Raw genomic sequence first — 24,725 nt, 5'->3', positions numbered from 1 at the left:
ATATATATATATATATATATATATATATATATATATATTTCTTCGCATAGACTTAGCTGTTCGAGCTAAATATATTTAATTTTACAGTTCGGACCAATAAATCGGTTCGAGAGAAAGCTTCTGTTCGACCAATCGGCACCAAAATAAAAGGGTTTAATAGAGAGAAAAATCGAGAATACCGGTAGGTTTGACCATTGGGTGTTCGAGCCAATGGAATTCTACTGTGTGTGTATATATATATATATTAATATATATATATATATAATATATATATATTATATATATATTATATATATATATATATATATATAATATATATATATATATATATATATATATATATATATATATATATATATATATATATATATATATATATATATATATATGATCTACTTCATCTCTGTACAGTCAAAACCAGTTGTCCTGGATCATTAACGTGGGATCCAGCAGGTGATAGTAGGTAACATCTTTCTGGCTGTTATTGTATAGCTCTAGCATCCTAATTTATTGGCCATAGTTTTTAGTCCCCTATTGGACCACCTGCAGGAGACTATAGGTTTTGTGTCCATCTGTCCCAAAGAGTTTTAAGTTTTTTCATATATTGGGCTGAAATTTTGTGTATTGTTTAATCATGTAATGTTACAGATCAAGACTTTCAAGACGGTTTGCCCATTTTTCACAGTTGCAGCCCTTCAGCTTGGACAAAAGAAAATTTGTTTTGTTGGAGCCCAGTAGGGAACATTACATTTTGTTCATTATTGCGTATCAATTCGCTATGCAAGTTTTGGAGATCGCTACACAATTTTAAAACAGTCATTGATAATCAGTTTTCAATATTTTAAAAACAATGTTCCCTGGCGCCAGAACATGTATTGCTTTTGTGGTATTCTCAGTATGTTTGTTTTGTTTGTTTTTTTATTCAGTCGACACCGCCGCCATCATTAGGTCAGCCCGACATTGCAGCTCAGTTTGCTGCCCAAGTTGCAGCCACACTACGTCCTGGGTCTGCTCAAAGTTCTAGTTCTCAGAGACAGGAGTATGGCCAAGTCGAGCCGGCCACTCCTCAGGCTGCGGCTTCGGAACTGATGCAAGACAAAGGTCCTCTGCCACCACCGTCTAACTCTGTACCTGCCACAGAGCAAGATCGAGTAGACAATTCGAACAGTGTCAGTAAAACTGCGCCTGTGTTACATTCAGTATCTGGTTCTAAGACGGAACCGAATCTCCCTGCAGAGAAAACACAGCATACAGAAGCCGCACCTAAACTAGTTTCCGTACAAGAAGTGAACATTGAGGTTAAGGCTGACCATAATAAAGTGCAAGTAGAACGGGACACTTCTTCTTCACCTGTGGTAGAAAGTCAACCTGCCGCGGTGGTCAATGAAGCTGTGATAAACAATCTTAGTGGTACAGACACAAAAAAAACGGATGTCGTGTTGGAAACTCTGCCAGATGACCAGGTAGTGACAGAACCAGCTGTAACAGAACCAGCTGTAACAGAACCAACAGAACCAGCTGTAACAGAACCAGCTGTAACAGAACCAGCTGTAACAGAGCAGCCAAATGGCCCCATCTTAGACGCCAATACCAGCTTGCCTGACAAACCTAGTGGTGTACAGGTATTTTCCAGCGAGGCTCAGATGGATGCCCCAAGTGAGTTTGTGCCGAAAGAGAATATAGACACGACGGAAGAGGCTTTGGCACAGGTTGTTGAGTGTAACGCTGAAGTCACCGTGAGCATTGTGGATGTGGAAAGACCTGCAGCTGTGGCCCCGGAGCCTGTCAATGAAGTATTGAGCACCACTTCCCCAGATGTTCCAGAAAAACCCAGTGATGTAGATATAGGTAAGTTGATGGTGGCAGGTTTTTTGTTGTTGTTTTCTTCAAGCCACATTTGCTCTCAAGGTAAGCAAGTTTACCAGTTTTTATTGACAACTCATTGAAATGATCATTGTAATAAATTTATGGATATATCGGGGCCCCGAGCAAGTACAGCCAGACTGAGTTTCGCATAAAAACAAAATGATCACCATGGGGGAACAGTCGGATGGTTCGCAAAAGTTTGGTGTGGCTGAACATGGAGCAGTTTTACTTCGAATAATTGTAAAAACATTGAAAGCTATGACATTGGACGTGTGTATTGGAACAGTTTTCGGATGGAACACTTTGGGTAATTTATACTTTAAATAATTTTAATTAAACTGATAACACAAATAAGATGAAATGAAAAACACAAATAAGATGAAATGAAAAAATCCAGAATTTTTTTAATTCGCTTCAATAATGCATTTGCCAAAAATGGCCAATTGTTTCGAGTCTTGAGCAACATTGCCGGTCTAGCCGTATCATCATGTGTGTACACAGTAAATAGAATGGCTATGCCCCTCCCTCAGGTTATTCCCACCCTACCACTGAAGATGTCATGTGTACAGTGTAAAGCACCTGCCAACACCTACAGTGCAAATGAGGAACAAACATGCATTGAACACCTGAAAATAAACTTAATTTAAACAGACATCAGACTCCTAAAAATATTTAATTACAATGACATTTGCTAACTGGTTGAATGGGGACCTGTCGGCAGTACAATTGTGGTGAATTGGCATCCTTGACCTTGTCACCAGCTGACCGTGTCATGTCCAAGTTAACTGTCTGCTAAATCTGCAGAGGTGTTGGGTTTTTTTTTTAATAAAGGCTGATTATATTAATTTGGAAAAATTGTCTTCTGTTTCTATGGTGATTTATAAAATTATGTGCAGGACAGAAGTACATTTTCTTAAAACCAGTGAATTATTGATAGTGAATACATTTCGATGTAGGTCTACTGATTAATTTAATTATGCTTTTTAAAAACATTTTATTACATGTGCATGTGTTGTTTTTGATAATTGCAATGCATTAAATGTTATTCAGTCTTCTGTTACAATTATATAACTATTTAGCAGTATTTTTCATTACTTCATTATGGCAAGGGAGATAACTAATGACATTCACAACAAAGGCAAACCCTGGGACGAATATGGTGGTTTTGTATATATCTACCGATTCAGGTTTGCATGCTGTGTACATTGTTTTTGGCTTTATACTGAAAAGGCTTTGGCAATGATGGTTGAGCATAATTTAACTTGAGTCTTGTGTGAACAGTGTAGAGGTAGAAATTTCACTCTGCTATACATTAACATCTATCAAAATTTCATATTTATTTATTAATATCTTGTTCCATCTAGTGTACCATGACTGGTATACCAAAGGCCGTGGTATGTGCTATCCTGTCTGGGATGGTGCATATAAAATATCTCTTGGTACTAATGGACAAATGTGTGTTTTCTCTTAAGACTCAAAATGACCAAATGTTTGACATCCAATCTCTGATGATTAGTAAATCAATGTGCTCTAGTGGTGTCGTTAAACAAAACAAACTTTTTAAAAATTAATATTATTGAGAAAAGACTAAAACTAATTGTGTCAAATGTAAGACAAAAAAATTATGGGCATTATGATTTTGTGCAAGAAGTGATTATAATTTAACCATTTAAATTGGTTGTGGTGATTTGATGTAGTGATGATTTATCTTTCGGGACTGAGATTGATGAAGATAAAATTCCCAACAACTACTGAACATCTTTCACATAACCAACTCGGGATGGAAAATGTTTTGCTGGTGGCAGATTATAGTTCCACTGTTTCTTACATAGGTAACGGGATGGTGCATATAAAAGATGCTTTGACACTAATGGAAAAATGTGGCAGGTTTTTTTTATGTTCAAAGATTAAATGTTCGAATTTGATTTGATTTATCAGTGTGCATGCTCTAGTGTTGTCGTTAAACAAAACAAAACTTAAATAGGCAACCTATCATTCAGTTGACCAAATTAAATTTGCTTTATGGTTGAATTGGAGAAGTAAATAATGGTTGAATAAAGTACTGTTTTGTGACAAAGCATATTGAATGGATCAGTAAGGATAACTATTCTTGCCATTGAGAGAAAGGCAGTGGTGGTGGTATTTAAAAAAGCACTTGTCATGCAAGCAAATTGGTTTGTGGATGTGAGTGAGAAAATATGACTGAAAATTATGAATTTTGAAGATTTCAGTGTTTTTTATGCACTTGTCTCTTATTTATTGGCTGTTAAGAAATGTGTAGTGATGATTTATCTTTCGGGACTGAGAATGATGAAGATACAATTCCCAACAACTACTGAACATCTTTCACACAGCCAATTGAATTAATGTTGCCTTTCACTCGTCAAAGAATTGCAAGAGGAATCAATAATTCACTTGCGCATTCATTCATTCATTTATACCTATTTTCATGTACTCGCCAAATTCGCCAATTGCGAATTTTATTTTAATTTGGTGAAATAATTTCATGAAAGATTGATATTTTTTGGGAAATAATAGTGGTTTTCTGTAATTGTTGAAGTTAAATAGATACATTGGCGAAATTTTCTGCACATGCAGAGCTAGTCCTGTCATGCTTGAATTTAATGTTCAAACACGCTGTCCTGCATGCACACATCTCGGCTATCTGGACTGCCTGTGAAAAAGGTCTGTTAATCTCGCTGTGGATGGGAGCAGGTAATAGTAGGCAAACACAGCACCTACCATCCTTAAATCTGATGACAACCACAACTCCACTGAGACTGGTACACACATGCATGATAAACTATATTCTTAGATTGGTCGCCAAGTTTTATTTAATCACTACTTATTTTTAACCTGTCAATCAGTGCTCGCTTGCTCGCTCGCTCGCTCACTCACGGTACATCAAAGTGATGTGTATTGTCCTTTCTATTGGAAGTAAATGTATGTATTCTTTAATGCTTAATTACAAGTAACAAAACTATTTTTTGGCAGAAAACCTGATGAGATTTCTAAAATATATGTGGAAATGACGTAATGATGATTATCTTTCGGGACCGAGAACGATGAAGATAATATTCCCAACAACTACTGAACATCATTTACCATTTTTGTACTTGGCTGGTTTTTAGCATTTGTCACCATGCTGGCCCAACCAGTGTTCTGGATCACAAATGTACAGATCACTGAGAATTAATAATATGCATAACCCATTATGTCCATGTAAATGATGCCATAAATTTAATCAACAAATGAAAAATAGGTTTAGTAAAATTGTTTTGTGAGCAATGCACACATGATACTGTCATTCGTAGGACCGTAGGATGCTCACCCCATTTTCAGAGTCCCCAACGTCATCTAGCATATTTTAATACATTAATTTCTATTAATGAGTAATTTATTTAATTTTGTGGATATCTTATCATTATTGTCCATGTTGTGTAATAATAAAATACTTCAATTTATTTTTCTCTCTTAATCCTGTTTTATAAAAGTTTAAAAAAATCATGCTCTTAAGCTTCCTCTGGGCCTGGCCTTGGACATGCTCTTAAGCTTCCTCTGGGCCTGGCCTTGGACAATGTCCGAAAATGGGACCAGGGTGGACATCTTGAATGTTAATGGATCTGGCCATGTAAGAGAGTATGCGTACCCATTCAGATTGATTGGTGCCATCTTCTGAAGATAGAAACATTTGCAGATCTCTGTCATGGGCTGGCTTTTGTGAACTGATGTAGTGATGATTTATCTTTCGGGACTGAGAATGATGAAGATAAAATTCCCAACAACTACTGAACATCTTTCACATAACAACTCGGGATGGAAAATGTTTCGCTGGTGGCAGATTATAGTTCCACTGTTTCTTACATAGGTAACGGGATGGTGCATATAAAAGATGCTTTGACACTAATGGAAAAATGTGGCAGGTTTTTTTTATGTTCAAAGATTAAATGTTCGAATTTGATTTGATTTATCAGTGTGCATGCTCTAGTGTTGTCGTTAAACAAAACAAAACTTAAATAGGCAACCTATCATTCAGTTGACCAAATTAAATTTGCTTTATGGTTGAATTGGAGAAGTAAATAATGGTTGAATAAAGTACTGTTTTGTGACAAAGCATATTGAATGGATCAGTAAGGATAACTATTCTTGCCATTGAGAGAAAGGCAGTGGTGGTGGTATTTAAAAAAGCACTTGTCATGCAAGCAAATTGGTTTGTGGATGTGAGTGAGAAAATATGACTCTGAAAATTATGAATTTTGAAGATTTCAGTGTTTTTTATGCACTTGTCTCTTATTTATTGGCTGTTAAGAAATGTGTAGTGATGATTTATCTTTCGGGACTGAGAATGATGAAGATACAATTCCCAACAACTAATGAACATCTTTCACACAGCCAATTGAATTAATGTTGCCTTTCACTCGTCAAAGAATTGCAAGAGGAATCAATAATTCACTTGCGCATTCATTCATTCATTTATACCTATTTTCATGTACTCGCCAAATTCGCCAATTGCGAATTTTATTTTAATTTGGTGAAATAATTTCATGAAAGATTGATATTTTTTGGGAAATAATAGTGGTTTTCTGTAATTGTTGAAGTTAAATAGATACATTGGCGAAATTTTCTGCACATGCAGAGCTAGTCCTGTCATGCTTGAATTTAATGTTCAAACACGCTGTCCTGCATGCACACATCTCGGCTATCTGGACTGCCTGTGAAAAAGGTCTGTTAATCTCGCTGTGGATGGGAGCAGGTAATAGTAGGCAAACACAGCACCTACCATCCTTAAATCTGATGACAACCACAACTCCACTGAGACTGGTACACACATGCATGATAAACTATATTCTTAGATTGGTCGCCAAGTTTTATTTAATCACTACTTATTTTTAACCTGTCAATCAGTGCTCGCTCGCTCGCTCGCTCGCTCACTCACGGTACATCAAAGTGATGTGTATTGTCCTTTCTATTGGAAGTAAATGTATGTATTCTTTAATGCTTAATTACAAGTAACAAAACTATTTTTTGGCAGAAAACCTGATGAGATTTCTAAAATATATGTGGAAATGACGTAATGATGATTATCTTTCGGGACCGAGAACGATGAAGATAATATTCCCAACAACTACTGAACATCATTTACCATTTTTGTACTTGGCTGGTTTTTAGCATTTGTCACCATGCTGGCCCAACCAGTGTTCTGGATCACAAATGTACAGATCACTGAGAATTAATAATATGCATAACCCATTATGTCCATGTAAATGATGCCATAAATTTAATCAACAAATGAAAAATAGGTTTAGTAAAATTGTTTTGTGAGCAATGCACACATGATACTGTCATTCGTAGGACCGTAGGATGCTCACCCCATTTTCAGAGTCCCCAACGTCATCTAGCATATTTTAATACATTAATTTCTATTAATGAGTAATTTATTTAATTTTGTGGATATCTTATCATTATTGTCCATGTTGTGTAATAATAAAATACTTCAATTTATTTTTCTCTCTTAATCCTGTTTTATAAAAGTTTAAAAAAATCATGCTCTTAAGCTTCCTCTGGGCCTGGCCTTGGACATGCTCTTAAGCTTCCTCTGGGCCTGGCCTTGGACAATGTCCGAAAATGGGACCAGGGTGGACATCTTGAATGTTAATGGATCTGGCCATGTAAGAGAGTATGCGTACCCATTCAGATTGATTGGTGCCATCTTCTGAAGATAGAAACATTTGCAGATCTCTGTCATGGGCTGGCTTTTGTGAACTGATGTAGTGATGATTTATCTTTCGGGACTGAGAATGATGAAGATAAAATTCCCAACAACTACTGAACATCTTTCACATAACAACTCGGGATGGAAAATGTTTCGCTGGTGGCAGATTATAGTTCCACTGTTTCTTACATAGGTAACGGGATGGTGCATATAAAAGATGCTTTGACACTAATGGAAAAATGTGGCAGGTTTTTTTTATGTTCAAAGATTAAATGTTCGAATTTGATTTGATTTATCAGTGTGCATGCTCTAGTGTTGTCGTTAAACAAAACAAAACTTAAATAGGCAACCTATCATTCAGTTGACCAAATTAAATTTGCTTTATGGTTGAATTGGAGAAGTAAATAATGGTTGAATAAAGTACTGTTTTGTGACAAAGCATATTGAATGGATCAGTAAGGATAACTATTCTTGCCATTGAGAGAAAGGCAGTGGTGGTGGTATTTAAAAAAGCACTTGTCATGCAAGCAAATTGGTTTGTGGATGTGAGTGAGAAAATATGACTCTGAAAATTATGAATTTTGAAGATTTCAGTGTTTTTTATGCACTTGTCTCTTATTTATTGGCTGTTAAGAAATGTGTAGTGATGATTTATCTTTCGGGACTGAGAATGATGAAGATACAATTCCCAACAACTAATGAACATCTTTCACACAGCCAATTGAATTAATGTTGCCTTTCACTCGTCAAAGAATTGCAAGAGGAATCAATAATTCACTTGCGCATTCATTCATTCATTTATACCTATTTTCATGTACTCGCCAAATTCGCCAATTGCGAATTTTATTTTAATTTGGTGAAATAATTTCATGAAAGATTGATATTTTTTGGGAAATAATAGTGGTTTTCTGTAATTGTTGAAGTTAAATAGATACATTGGCGAAATTTTCTGCACATGCAGAGCTAGTCCTGTCATGCTTGAATTTAATGTTCAAACACGCTGTCCTGCATGCACACATCTCGGCTATCTGGACTGCCTGTGAAAAAGGTCTGTTAATCTCGCTGTGGATGGGAGCAGGTAATAGTAGGCAAACACAGCACCTACCATCCTTAAATCTGATGACAACCACAACTCCACTGAGACTGGTACACACATGCATGATAAACTATATTCTTAGATTGGTCGCCAAGTTTTATTTAATCACTACTTATTTTTAACCTGTCAATCAGTGCTCGCTTGCTCGCTCGCTCGCTCACTCACGGTACATCAAAGTGATGTGTATTGTCCTTTCTATTGGAAGTAAATGTATGTATTCTTTAATGCTTAATTACAAGTAACAAAACTATTTTTTGGCAGAAAACCTGATGAGATTTCTAAAATATATGTGGAAATGACGTAATGATGATTATCTTTCGGGACCGAGAACGATGAAGATAATATTCCCAACAACTACTGAACATCATTTACCATTTTTGTACTTGGCTGGTTTTTAGCATTTGTCACCATGCTGGCCCAACCAGTGTTCTGGATCACAAATGTACAGATCACTGAGAATTAATAATATGCATAACCCATTATGTCCATGTAAATGATGCCATAAATTTAATCAACAAATGAAAAATAGGTTTAGTAAAATTGTTTTGTGAGCAATGCACATATGATACTGTCATTCGTAGGACCGTAGGATGCTCACCCCATTTTCAGAGTCCCCAACGTCATCTAGCATATTTTAATACATTAATTTCTATTAATGAGTAATTTATTTAATTTTGTGGATATCTTATCATTATTGTCCATGTTGTGTAATAATAAAATACTTCAATTTATTTTTCTCTCTTAATCCTGTTTTATAAAAGTTTAAAAAAATCATGCTCTTAAGCTTCCTCTGGGCCTGGCCTTGGACATGCTCTTAAGCTTCCTCTGGGCCTGGCCTTGGACAATGTCCGAAAATGGGACCAGGGTGGACATCTTGAATGTTAATGGATCTGGCCATGTAAGAGAGTATGCGTACCCATTCAGATTGATTGGTGCCATCTTCTGAAGATAGAAACATTTGCAGATCTCTGTCATGGGCTGGCTTTTGTGAACTGATGTAGTGATGATTTATCTTTCGGGACTGAGAATGATGAAGATAAAATTCCCAACAACTACTGAACATCTTTCACATAACAACTCGGGATGGAAAATGTTTCGCTGGTGGCAGATTATAGTTCCATTGTTTCTTACATAGGTAACGGGATGGTGCATATAAAAGATGCTTTGACACTAATGGAAAAATGTGGCAGGTTTTTTTTATGTTCAAAGATTAAATGTTCGAATTTGATTTGATTTATCAGTGTGCATGCTCTAGTGTTGTCGTTAAACAAAACAAAACTTAAATAGGCAACCTATCATTCAGTTGACCGAATTAAATTTGCTTTATGGTTGAATTGGAGAAGTAAATAATGGTTGAATAAAGTACTTTTGTGACAGATCATATTGAATGGACCAGTAAGGATAACTATTCTTGCCATTGAGAGAAAGGCAGGGAGAGAGATGCTAATAAGGTGAGTTAATGTGAGTAAGGGGTGGGATCTAGCTCAGTCGGTAGAGTACTCACTTGAGGTGCTTTAATCGCAGGATCAAACAACCTTGCCGTACCCATTCTTTGGTGTGATTTTTTTTAATTGTCCCAACCAATACTCCATGACCTGTATATCAAATGCCATGGTATATGCTGTCCTGCTGAGAAAGTATATAAACTGTTCCTTGCTACTAATGGAACAATGTAGCGTGTTTCCTCTAAAGACAACATATTGGAATTAACAAATATTTGATGTCCGTAGCTGATTATTAATTAATAAATCAATGTGCTCTAGTGGTGGTGGTGGTATTTAAAAAAGCACTTGTCATGCAAGCAAATTGGTTTGTGGATGTGAGTGAGAAAATGTGACTAAAAATTATGAATTTTGAAGATTTCGGGGTTTTTTTGTGCACTTGTCTCTTATTTATTGGCTGTTAAGAAATGTGTAGTGATGATTTATCTTTCGGGACTGAGAATGATGAAGATACAATTCCTAACAACTACTGAACATCTTTCACACAGCCAATTGAATTAATGTTGCCTTTCACTCGTCAAAGAATTGCAAGAGGAATCAATAATTCACTTGCGCATTCATTCATTCATTTATACCTATTTTCATGCACTCGCCAAATTCGCCAATTGCGAATTTTAAATTCAATTGGCGAATTTTATTTTAATTTGGTGAAATAATTTCATGAAATGATTGATAATTTGGGGGAAATAATAGTGGTTTTCTGTAATTGTTGAAGTTAAATAGATACATTGGCGAAATTTTCTGCACATGCAGAGCTAGTCCTGTCATGCTTGAATTTAATGTTCAAACACGCTGTCCTGCATGCACACATCTCGGCTATCTGGACTGCCTGTGAAAAAGGTCTGTTAATCTCGCTGTGGATGGGAGCAGGTAATAGTAGGCAAACACAGCACCTACCATCCTTAAATCTGATGACAACCACAACTCCACTGAGACTGGTACACACATGCATGATAAACTATATTCTTAGATTGGTCGCCAAGTTTTATTTAATCACTACTTATTTTTAACCTGTCGACCAGTGCTTGCTCGCTCACTCAGTTCATCAAAGTGATGTGTATTGTCCTTTCTATTGGGAGTATATGTATGTATTCTTTAATGCTTAATTACAAGTAGCAAAACAATTTTTTGGCAGAAAACCTGATGAGATTTCTAAAATATATGTGGAAATGATGTAATGATGATTATCTTTCGGGACCGAGAACGATGAAGATAATATTCCCAACAACTACTGAACATCATTTACCATTTTTCTACTTGGCTGGTTTTTAGCATTTGTCACCATGCTGGCCCAACCAGTGTTCTGGATCACAAATGTACAGATCACTGAGAATTAATAATATGCATAACCCATTATGTCCATGTAAATGATGCCATAAATTTAATCAACAAATGAAAAATAGGTTTAGTAAAATTGTTTTGTGAGCAATGCACACATGATACTGTCATTCGTAGGACCGTAGGATGCTCACCCCATTTTCAGAGTCCCAACGTCATCTAGCATATTTTAATACATTAATTTCTATTAATGAGTCATTTATTTAATTTTGTGGATATCTTATCATTATTGTCCATGTGTAATAATAAAATACTTCAATTTATTTTTCTCTCTTAATCCTGTTTTATAAAAGTTTTTAAAAATCATGCTCTTAAGCTTCCTCTGGGCCTGGCCTTGGACATGCTCTTAAGCTTCCTCTGGGCCTGGCCTTGGACAATGTCCGAAAATGGGACCAGGGTGGACATCTTGAATCTTAATGGATCTGGCCATGTAAGAGAGTATGCGTACCCATTCAGATTGATTGGTGCCATCTTCTGAAGATAGAAACATTTGCAAATTTCTGTCATGGGCTGGCTTTTGTGAACTGATGTAGTGATGATTTATCTTTCGGGACTGAGAATGATGAAGATAAAATTCCCAACAACTGCTGAACATCTTTCACACAAAAAGTCTGGCCACATTGTTTTCAGCTGGCCAAAGCTAGATATTTTTTCCTTTCTCAAAAATAGATAAGATTATGAATCCTAAAATCTTGGAAATGAATGCATGATACTATTATTCTCGCAATCAATTGGTTTAACGTGCTTACATCCAATTATTGTTGAAACAAGCCAGTTGTGGGTACAGACTCAAATGCTCTACCAAAAATCCTGCAGTAACAGAGTAAACATACATCATTTAAAAAAATTTGTTTAATTTTTTTTATATCCTGTCTGGTGGAAAGTGCATGTAAAAGATCCTTTGCTGCATTAGGAAAAATGTGGCGGGTTTCCTCCGACTAGTCGGAACTACCAAATGTTAAACATCCAATAGCCAATGATTAATTAATCAATGTGCTCCAGTGGTGTCGTTATAAACAAAACAAACTTTAAAAAATTGTGTTATCCTGTTTTATGAAACAAAAAACCCCAATGCTCCTAACCACCTCCTGTCTGGCTTTTGTGAACTGATGTAGTGATGATTTATCTTTCGGGACTGAGAATGATGAAGATAAAATTCCCAACAACTACTGAACATCTTTCACACAGTCGTTCATGTTTTCAGCTGGCCAAACCTAGTTTCCTTTCCCCCAAATCCAGTCATCTTTTGTTTGAATCAAAACCAGTCTTACAAACCATACTATTAAAATGTATAAGAAATTGTGGAATATTTTGTGCGGAATATAGTTATTGATAAAAGCATTCACTGGGGGCACTGTGGGTCCTGGGATCAATTAACTTTTGGAGGGTGCCAAAGTGTACAAAGGATAAAATGACATACACCACTATAAGTTTTAATATGGAAATTAATGTATAAAGTTTATCATTTTTAGATAGATGATAGTAAGATGAACGGCTGTTTAAAATTTCTCAAGGGACATGAAGTGCAGTGTCCAATTTCAAAACATTTTAAACCCATAATCATCTAGATGGGCCACTTATAGTTTTTGTTTTTATTACATACCCTCAAGTTATTTTCTTGCAGAAAGCTTAGAATGTTTCCTGTCAATTCGTGCTCACTCATTGTATGTATTGTCCTGTTTATAGGAATTGCTCATACATAAACTATCCCTTAATGCATTGTTACAAGTAGCCAAATAATTTTTTGGCAGAAAACCTGGTCAGATTCCTAATATATAAATATATGGAAATGATGTAATGATGATTATCTTTCGGGACCGAGAATGATGAAGATAATATTCCCAACAAATACTGAACATCATTCACCATTATTCTACTTGCATTTGCAAAAAAAAATCACGACTAGTATATCGAAGGCCATTGTATCAGTTTGTCAAATTGTGCATATAAAAGAATCCTGGTTACTGATGGAAAAATGTAGATTGCGAAAATTAACAAATGTTTTAACATCCAATAGCCAATGATTAATAAATTGGTGTGCTCTAGCATTGTCGTTAAACAAAACAAACTTTTTAATTTGTTAGGAATTTTAAACATATTATTAAAAATTAAATGTGAATACATTTTCTCTACACAGTAGATGATTCAGTGTAACCATTAGTGGTGGTCCGATTAATTGGAATAATCGAAGATTGGTTGGTAAAATCCAAATCCAACTAATCGATTACAATTTCTGGTATCTATTATAAACTAACATACACATACCTTATGCTACGAAAATTGACGAAGGGACCTGAATGGTATCTATTAAAACGGTAACAACAAATTTCAATTCTGTAATATTACAGGGGTTCTAGAATATTTTTAAAATTCACTTGCCATTGGGCCAGTGGATTTGAAAATTCACTGGCCATGGTAAAAAATTCACTTGCCCAACTTTAACTGTTGATAATTTTTTTTTTTTTAAAACAGTAAATTAAAATAATTAACTTTTTAGTGTACCGGGTACATTTTGCAATACTGAGATCATATGTAATCAATTTGTCAATTTGCACAACACATAGGCTCATTAGGCACACTTTGTTTGTTTAGAAAAACATAAAACCATTTTTATCAGTTTAGAGTAAAGTTACTTATTAAAAATTTTAAATAATTGTTTCCACTAAAACCACCTACGTTAATATATATATATATATATATATATATATATATATAATGTATGTATGTATGTACGTATGTATGTATGTATGTACGTACGTATGTACGTACGTACGTACGTACATATATAATCCATGTTACATATTACGACAATTAACAGTATTAAAAACAAATAAATATTCTATCACTTATGAATGAGTATATATTTATGTACTTAAGAATGGGAAATCCTCCCCACACTCACCCCATCAAAAAATCCCACCCATTCCCCCCCCCCCAAAAAAAAAACCCATACAAAATTAGTAATTTTTCAATATAGGTACTTTGTTATATTTACCTATTTCATGATATTGTGTAATTAGTTATTTTTATTATTTATTTATTTTTTGCAATTTATGTGATATTTTATAAATTAAATTAATAATTTACACATGGACCGTTTTGCAACATACATGGTGACATGCAACCTTTAAAAACTAATAAAAGACTGGTTACCGTTTCGCATTTTACGCTTGCACTGTACTACTATTAACATTAGAGTAACAAATCTTTGGGTACCATTGCAAATAAAAACATGGTGGCAAGCAATAAAGTTTAGTTTTTTTCAGTGTTTACACTTTATAACTTGAATAAAGTTACATCGGTAGGTATACTGATGTCATCAATGAGTCAAAGATTACTGGTTGCCAACTATTTGTTAGTAAAATATCGCATGTGATAGCAAATCGAAAGAAATGACTTGTAGATATTTCTTTTGTTTTCGTACGAGCCAACTCCAAGCGTTGTAGATTTTTTCACTTGCCATCGGGATCTCACAAAGTAACGTTTACTGGCCCGAATCCAAAAACCACTGGCCTCGGGCATCGGGCCACCGTATTCTAGAAGCCCTGAATATTAGCATATTGATATGCGAAATGTAATGTTTATACGGCATTACCATTTTGCATAAATACATGATACACAATAAAAAAAAAATTAAATCAATTTTGTGTTAATTTATCTTAAATTTATTTGACTAAAGATAGTCGGGTCTGGTAATTGAGCATTCTGTTCTCAACTTGCAAGATCCGTGCGCATCAAAGTAAGCCAAAGTAAGCAGATGTACATGTCATGTCATGTCATGTCATAGGGTTTTACATGCACATTCAGAACAAGCTGTTGTAGCGCACGCCTGTTGTGGGCACAAGAGCTGTGCGCATCACCAATAATCTTTATTTTATAACAACATGGCCGGAAACCTTTTACACTAATATAGAGCAAAATATGTGAAAAGTTACTTAAGCCAGTGCCTTTAATGCATGAGATCCATTTGTCTCTATCCGATTACCAGGGATAATAAACAATGCAACATGTGTTCACTGTATTTTGTAATTAGTATCCGTCAAAGTATCTAGGCTGCAACAGTTAAAAGGATTTATGACTGATCCAAAATGTATTGCCTAATATTGTTTAAACATCACAGGCAGCATCTAGCTATGTTGGTAGAGCACTTGCTAGAGGATTGAATTCTGCTGGTGGACCCATTCTGTGGTGGTTTTCCCATCCAAAAACTGGTATGTTAAAGGTCATGGTATGTGCTGTCATGTGTGTAAAAGTGCATATAAAAGATCGTTTGCTGCCAATGGAAAAATGTAACATGTTTCCACTGAAGAATACATGTCACAATTACCAAATGTTGACATCCAATAGCTAATTATCTATCAACAATGTGCTTTTCTTTCATTTTTTTTACCGAAACGTGCTTACTAATATCGTGAACTTTACAATCTATTTTTAAAACCTTTTTTGTTTTAAACATCTTTAAAAAATTTAATTGTTTAAAACTTTTTCTTTCATAAATTGGAAGTTGGCCATAAGTGGAAAGTTTAATGTTAAAAAACAAAAAAACAAAAGACTCAACAGAAATGTAACTATACTGGTAATAAATTCTATAACCATTTATATTAACTAACAACACCGTGAATAAGTCTACAACACATTTAAAAATGGTGTTTACAATTTTCTGATCAAATGGCTAAAATTGGCTAATTTAATAGCAGCCGTCTTAAAAATTAGTCAGAATAAATACATGTAGTGCACATATCAGTCTATTCTTATTGGACCGTACATGAGAGATTTAACACGGGAAGTAATTGGCAAAAAAAATATATATATGTCTGTGGTACATGGCACTGTACTGCAGTGAGGAATAATGGTAACCGGATAGCTCTGCTTGTTGTACACTGTCTGGTCCCTTAGCTCCATATGGCTGTGATTTGTTACCATCTGCCCCAGTTACATACTGACGGTGCAGGTTCAGTCTAGCAGGTTCAGTCTAGCGCTGTGGGATTGTCCAGCTGTCCACCACTGCACGCAGTCGGCTGTGGTGCGACTCCCATCTCGAAGGGTGGGCCAGGTTTACACCGTTTTTCTCTAAAAGCGGCAGGTTGAGTAACCGTAGAAACAGGTAAAAAGTCTGCATTCTTGTCTAAATATAGAAGGCTGTTTTGAGACTTGTTTACTCTCTCTAGGTACTTGTGGGGTTTTTTCTAGGTCTCTAGTACAGGGATAGCTTTATCCTAGGGTCTGTTGACTGGTACTTGTCTTAGGACTGGGTGATATTGGTTTAATTTACATGTTTATTGCACAACTCTGTTATAGGTCAACTTGAGTGATAGCTACTTACAACTTGAACATATTGTTATGAAACTGCTTATCTTAAGTATTTCTTGTGTTGGATAATGTGCTAGTATACTTGTATTAAATGAATAATGTTACGTGTAAATTTAAGCAAAGTAAAAGAACATTTAAGCAAAGTAAAAGAAAATTAAATGTTTATTTTATTAAAAATCCACCATATTTTATGATAATGCCATATGGCATATGCTCATGCTATTAATTTGTGGACTAGTTTATAATTACAATTTTTAAAAATAACATCAGTACAGTAAACATATTTGTGTCTTTTTGTGAACAGAAACTAGCATATTTTAAAATTTTGGCTTCAGTTTGCTAAGTTTGTTGAAAACTGTATTTTAGTTATATTCGCAATTACAACAAAATGCCGCCGCCGCGCCCCCCCCCCAGTTTCAATTCTTTAACATAAATTTGGGGTTTCTTTTCTTTTCTTTTTCAATATGTTGAAAAATTTAAGAATGCAAACTTCTTACATTGGCACTGGTTTGTTTCAATTTGATTTAAAATACTCTGTATTTGAGTATGTGTAGGGGGTAGACAATCCACTAAAATACTGGTGGAGAAAAAAAATATCTGGATCAATACACCATTGGATTGACATGAATTACACCAAATGTTTTCTACACAGCTGTTTGTAATCCCTTATCTGCTGCACTAGGTAGCATGAGGTTACTTTATGACCTTGACCTTAATCAGGCTTGTACCATTTGTGCATGTAGAGGAATGTCTATAGCGAGCTAAGGATGGAGGGAGGGAGAGAGAGGGAGGGAAGATATTGGAGCAATCTGCATGTTAAAGAGAGTTTCTTCCCTGAACCTGCAGGTTTTTTTTTTTCATTAGTGCAAGCTGATTTTTACAAGCAGGTCAGCCCAGTCTCCTGGAATGGTTTCAGCCAAGTTTTCTTGTACAGTGTGAGAAACTAGGTTAAACTTCAGTGGCTTGATGGATACATTTTCTTGCTTGGGAGATACTGGTTTCCGACATTCCAAGAAAAGAAGCTTGCATGCGTAAGCTAGATGTTAAATGTTTTGGAAGAGCTCCAATCACAGAATACGTATAGTTGTATGGGTTTCGGTTTTCTTTCCCCCAATGATTAGTGATTTGGATACAGAGAAAGCAGTATTCTTTAAAAAAGGATCTCTTGAAATGTAAAACGTTTTGGCCATATTTATGACCAGTGATATTGATACAGTTTGTGGATTCAGGTTCTTGGGATAATACAAAGATGATTCATTTCGACCCTGTTACTAAGGTGTGGGTGTTGTAACATGAAAAGTTACGTCAGAACTCCGTGTTGGAAAAAATTGTCCTGTTACTCATAACCAAAAACAGCTAGAGGAACTTGGTTGATTAATACTGATAAATGTGGAGCGGTGATTGGAACTGGAAGAAAACTAAGAGGAAATGTTAGTGGAATTTATCTTTAATGCGTAAACTGATATTTTAATTGAAATATTTGTTTTTAGGAACTGTTTTTGTGTGTGTTTAGATATCTGCAACCATGAAGTGTTGCAGTACAGGACAGTTTTGAAAATGATGCATGCTTTTCGAGTCTGCTGTGACATTCTTCAGCAGTGCTTTTTTGTTACCAATTAGTCTGTCGGTCGGTTTTTACTCGAAATATGTTTTGTAGAGTTGATTCTAAAGTTCTGAACTTTGTACACCAATTCTCTGGTAAAGCTTTTTTATTTTTTGTAATTTAGAAATTCAAGTTTAGCTTTGATTATTTTAGTCGGGTTTTTTACTTTGAATTTTCGACTGGTTGCTTCAAAAATTGATAGGCTGCAGTGATTTGTTTTTGTTTAGAGTGGGTTGGGGGTAGTCCATAAACTAATGGAGAGGGGGCTTTTAACGTAATTCAAAATAGGAAATCACATATCACATTGTTTTGTTTTGTTAGTTATGAAAACATATTTAAAAGTTGCGATCTACACTCTTCTGTTTATTTGCCCTCTACTGGTCCAAACAGAGGGAACTTTACGTTTTGTTTGTCTGGCTGTCCATCCATCTGTCCATCAGTCCAATATATAGTTGTTGTTGTTTTTCTTCATAAAACCTCACAATAATGATCTGAAATTTTGGGTATATCATTGTAATAGAGAAAACATTTTAAAATTTGACTTTCATGGGGTTTTTCCTTGAACTTAAAAATAACAAAGTTATAGGACACAGTAAAGGAATGCTTGTTTGGGTAAAACTAAGAGTTTTCATTCGGACATTACAAACTGATTTGGATGCAACAAGCAGGATTCGCCATCATTTTTAGTGCAAAGTAGAGTTAAAAATTAGTGTTCACTGTGCGATTGAATATGAACTATATTGGAGGTAGCAGTTAACATAAACCAAAAATTGTGTATCACTGAATAAAATTAAACTGAAAGATCTATTTTAAATGCTTGAATAAATAAAATTTCATGCTCAATTTCAGCTTTATCTGGTGACAAGCTATACACACATTTGTGATATTAAAAGGAATCGTTGGCATTTTTTAAAACCTCTTTGTTTTGTTCAGATACTACTGCGGCAGACTCGAACATTTCCAAAGATGTGAAGTCAAAAGGAAAACGGAAGTTGAAGGATATAAACCGGAAAGGCGAGGAGAAAGTTGGAACGGACATGGATGCATTCCTTGATATTCAAGTAAGTATGGATGATCATAGTGATGGGTACAGTTATTAATGTGGAAATTGGATCAAAACACTGCATGCACTCACACTCACACTCGCACATTGGAGAAACCTGTCTAAACCGGAATACTGTTTAAAAAGAAAAAAGAAAAAAACACAAAAACAATTCCAGTTTCCTGGCCTCCTAAACACCGGTGGGGGCGGGACGTAGCTCAGTGGTACCATGCCAGCCTGATACGTGATCAATCTAGGATCGATTCCTGCCAGTGGGCCCTTTGAGCTATTTCTCGTTCCAGCCAGTGCTCCACAACTGGTGTAACAAAGGCTGTGGTATGTACTATCCTGTCTGTGGGATGGTGCATATAAAAGATCCCTTGCTGTTAGTTGAAAAGAGTGACGACAGCAGATTCTCTCTCAATATCTCTGGTCTGATGCCATATCACTGTAAATAAAATGTTTTGAGTGCGTCATTAAATAAAACATTTCCTTCCTTCTAAACACCGGATCCAAATAAATATTAGGTCCCAGGTGTGATCTGGTTTAGACAGTTTCAATGTACATAAAGTAAAAAGGCAAGATATAGGTATCACTGTTTCGCTGGTGACGTCAACTTTTGTGCTAAAGTTTAGCACCGAAATGAATTTCTCACAAAGTAAGTACTAGGTTAATGGTTTGTAGTTGTACCTATGGATGTTCGTCAGTGCACCAATTTTTTTTATAATAGGTGAGATATTTAATTCTGCAGAATTCTTGTTACATTAAAAATGTTTCGTCATCTTTCAGGAAAATGAAGTACATGCATCTCCTGCTGACACAAATGCGGACACAGTCTCTACACCTGCTGCCGTTATTGAGTCTAAGAATGTAGAGTCATCAAAAATCGTAGTAGAATTGTCCAAGCCGCCAGCAGAGGAGTCGCCCAAGACCATGGTTGAGGTGTCCGAACCGGTGGTCGATTCAAGTAAGCCGGTGGTTGAGGTGTCAAAACCTTCAGTTGAAGTGTCAAAACCAGCAGTAGAGGAAGAGACGGAGAAATCTTCCACCCAGCATCCTCAGGTTCAAATTGTGATAACGGAGCCTGCATCTATGCCAAAGGAAGTAGAGATAGAAATAACGGATGCTAAAATGAGTAAGGATTCCGAAGTGAGCCGGGAAAATGCTAAAAACAACGTGAAAACAAATGAAACCAATACGGAAAAAACTGAAAGTGAGACGCAGAAATACAAATACAAAGAAGGTAAAAAAACATTTGTTAAATTCACAAGAATTATGATTTATAAATTGGATGAATTGTATCAACACTGAGTCTTATTTACACTTTCTCTGCTTGTATTTATTTATTTATTTTGCATCTTGGGGGGAAAAAGGACAATGCCAGATTGTGTATTTGATAAATATTGTGGCTCGTGGAAATTTGTAGTGTTGTGGAAGATACATAGGTGAATGTGTTGTGGTCATATAGGTGAATGTGTTACGGTCCTGTAATATGAAACACACATTAATTGAGAAAATTTATTTAACGAGCGAAAGTGAGTTTGATACATTTTGAAACGAGTTTTGAGATAAATGGTATCTAACAGACATGAATATATTATTCTATTTCTTACATATCCTCAAAAACCAGATTTTAAACAAATTTTAACATCTTTTTCGACTAAAACTTGTTTACAACCATTGCACTTGTAGCTAACTTACACATTACAGACACATGATTGTCACGTTAACTATATGTCACAGTGTAATCTATTTCCACCGTGTTGTTTTTCATTGGATGCATGGCACTGGTAACCTGGTCATCACCTAGAACAGCCAGTTGTAGATCTTGAAATTGTTAACACACATACGTGTGTAAAAAAAACCAAACGTGTTATAAAAAATAACGCATGATGTTCTCACCAATGGGTGTGTAAGAAAAATATATATATATTCTGGTACTCGAGATTGCTCAGTGACAGAACATTCTCCTAAGGTATAATTGTTCGAAGATGCAATTGGTGACAGCTGCACATTTTTTATAATTTGTTACGCCCCTCCGACACTATATAACCATAATTAAAATGTATTGAGTGTGTCGTTAAATATGTAATATGGAACACACAATAATTGAGAACATTTATTTAACGAGCGAAAGTGAGTTTTAAGATAAATGGTATCTAACGGACATGAATATATTATTCTATTTCTTACATATCCTCAAAAAAACAGATTTTTAACAAATTTTAACATCTTTTTTGACTAAAAGTTATTTACAACCATTGCACTTGTAGCCAAAACATTCCTTTTTTCCTTGTTATTCCCCATGCTTATAACACTTAGACTAGATTAAGACAAAATAGTCTGAAAGTTAATGTCATACAAATGTCATCAGTCTACAGTTAAGCTCAGGCACTGGTGTTAAAATACTACTTGTTAGACACCAAATGTCCCTAAATTATAATGTGCTGATTTGTAGCTTAACAAATATTTTTCCTTTTAAATGACTGATCACATCTTATTAAATTAGTTGTGATTGATCTTCCATTGTGGAAATTTACGGAAAAGCTTGGGGATGGTGGGATGGGTTTTTTTTTAAAATAACTGGTATAAATACATAGCATGTTTTCTTAATACATTATCACAGCTAATCAAAGGTTAAATTTTTAATGCCATTTATTTCAATTTACAGATCAATGGAGTCCATTAAATCCAGAAGGAAAGTGCCAGTATGACAGAAATTTCCTTCTGCAACTCCAGTTTGCAAAGGATTCCATGACAAAACCAAACGCATTGCCCAACTTGCCAGATATTATTCTTGATAAGGTAAATATTGTGTGTGGTTCTTGTATTATAATATGAATACAAAACTTTTTAACTAAAAACAAACGCAATGCTGTGTGTGGTATTGAAACTGCCGCCATTTGCCTGTACACCAACATATGAAAGAATCCCTGCTAACCTCCAATCCCGATTCAGGCCACTGATCTTATCAGAGGACGGAGTCAGGATGGGCGTGTTCGAAACCCTAGTTGTATTTGAGCACATTAAACTAGTTATCTATCTACTACTGTTCGATCAGAATAGCCTGTGTTGGCATGGTTTTACTCCTAATCCAATTACACCAGCTCTGAACCAATTTAAGGAATGTAACATTGTTTAATCTAAGTGTTTTCTGTTAAAAAGATACTAATTTATACTAATTTTAACAATTTGATACCAATGCATTGTACTTGAAAATTTAAGCTACATATATTCAAGCTATATTCAATGAAGGATTTCTGTTTGTTTTTACATTCATCGGGGTATGAACAAAAACATGATTGGCAAACACTGAATTGATGAAGCAGTTCACACAAGTTCGCAAATGACTTTCTTGTTCATACCCCAATGAACATAAAAGAAATAAACAATCCTTATAACTAAATTTTTAAAACAATCTCGCTAAAAATCCTCTTTTTTATTTTGAATATTTTTTTTTAACTCTAAAACAGTGCTCAATAACACAAAATACCAATGTAAAATGATGTCATCAGATACAACGTTCCCTGACATAATTTTTACATTAAAAAAATTAACAAACTGAAGTTGTTGCGGCTGGACCAATGAGGTGACGTTGTATTGTAATGAATGTAACGGAAATTTAGTGTGATAGTTGTGCATTTTATTTTGTATTGAGCTGTGTTGTACTGACAAATGATGTATTAAATAAATCCAGTGTCTGATTTTACTTCACAAGTTTTCACTGTTTTGTCTTGGTAAACATCAGAATAGTAATATAGTTTCTAATTTTTGCAGCCTTATTCCAAAGAAAATAATTCTGTCAAGAACTTTGAACCGAGATACAACATGCCAGATTTTACACCTGGATATGCACGGCCAAAGGTATGTTTACAACCCCTGCAATTGTCCATTGCAGCATTTTTTTTTGCCATGGACTATATTGGAATTGTTTTTTCAAGATGTATTTTTTCCTTTGTGAACTGAAAACAGATTAAAGTTAATATTAAAATAGTAACTGCACCGTTATTACTTAGTATCTGGATTTCGTCAGGCATAATTGAAAATACATGTAAATTGCCAATACAAAGTTCAGCTAGCTAACATTCGTAAACTATTTGGTTGGTTCCTGACGTGGCCATTTGGTTTAAACCAGTGCATAAACCAGTTTAGCAGACGTTTTTCTGCTCTGGCTGAACGTAGTCCTGTTGACTGTTCATAGCTCATGCATTGCAGGTCATAGCTCATGTATTGCAAGGGGTTGGGGGGTAACAGTTTATACATTGTTGATACATTACGAATGTTTTATTTTCAGTAAAATGTTCAACATACACTCCTACAAGCCGGATGAGATATTTGTAGATCTACAAAGAGAGGGAGAGATCATTGCGATAATTTAATCGAAATTTCTGTCATTTATATTGACTAAATATGCTACACTTTACTCGTGCCGAGTGGCCTTAAAAAAACAACAAAAAACACAAATATTACCGATTTACTTGGGTTTGAAAGGTTTACTTGGTAACAAATTTCCTAACAGAAATTATGTCGTTAAGAAAAATTATTTTAATTATATATCGCATTAAATATATTCTGACACTTTGATGTAATATAATTAAAAGATAAAGATTGAATTGGCTCATCACTGCGAACTGACTACACTGTATATGATAAATTGTCATCCCTTTGCAACCCCATTGTTCTTGATCGTGTACATGTCATTCGCTTGTTAACTGTTGCATCACTTTTAGTCACTGGTATTTACGAATCTATTGGCAAACAAAATAAACTCACAATTCAAATTTACTTACAATCCAGAGTTGCAAACATGTTAATGTTACAGATGCCATAGACACTTTTCTTAATTGCAGGAGTTGTGTTTATAAATATTCAAGTACTTTTTATATACTTTTTAAATGGAAATGTTTAGTGGTTTCTCTGCTTCATTAAAAGTAATGTGCAAGTCCTGTCACCCTCTTTATGCTGTAATACTAAAAAGCTCTTAACATCTTCATAATTACAGACCTTGGAAAATTGCAAGAAAAATTGTTTAATTTGTGTAGCGCACTCTCAAGTCTATAGTTTAATGTAACTCATTTTTGGTTCATGCATTAAATTTAGGAAATAATTTGCATTGTCTCATGGATTACCAGAATTTATTTTTGTGTAAATGGGTTACTGAAGTTTTCAATTCTCAAAGTGATGCGGTGTAACCTAGATTTGAAGTGGAAACTTAAATAATTACTTTCATTTTATCCTGTTACTCGTTTAGCAAA

General features: G+C 35.0%; 1 protein-coding gene across 2 annotated transcripts in view; it reads left to right on the top strand.

The window, feature by feature from the left end:
- LOC121390239 (eukaryotic translation initiation factor 4 gamma 1-like) overlaps nucleotides 1–24,725 on the top strand; it is a 74,189-nt gene that overhangs the window by 21,237 nt on the left and 28,227 nt on the right. For both annotated transcript variants that reach the window (XM_041522015.1, XM_041522013.1), the window contains exons 6-10: nucleotides 927–1,848; nucleotides 19,362–19,489; nucleotides 20,260–20,713; nucleotides 22,142–22,275; nucleotides 23,248–23,334. In XM_041522015.1, coding sequence (XP_041377949.1) covers nucleotides 927–1,848; nucleotides 19,362–19,489; nucleotides 20,260–20,713; nucleotides 22,142–22,275; nucleotides 23,248–23,334 — 1,725 coding nt within the window. The remainder of the gene's footprint in view (nucleotides 1–926; nucleotides 1,849–19,361; nucleotides 19,490–20,259; nucleotides 20,714–22,141; nucleotides 22,276–23,247; nucleotides 23,335–24,725) is intronic.

Source organism: Gigantopelta aegis, chromosome 15, assembly GCF_016097555.1.
Source record: "Gigantopelta aegis isolate Gae_Host chromosome 15, Gae_host_genome, whole genome shotgun sequence".
Taxonomy (NCBI): domain Eukaryota; kingdom Metazoa; phylum Mollusca; class Gastropoda; order Neomphalida; family Peltospiridae; genus Gigantopelta; species Gigantopelta aegis.
This window is presented reverse-complemented; position numbering and strand designations above follow the sequence as displayed.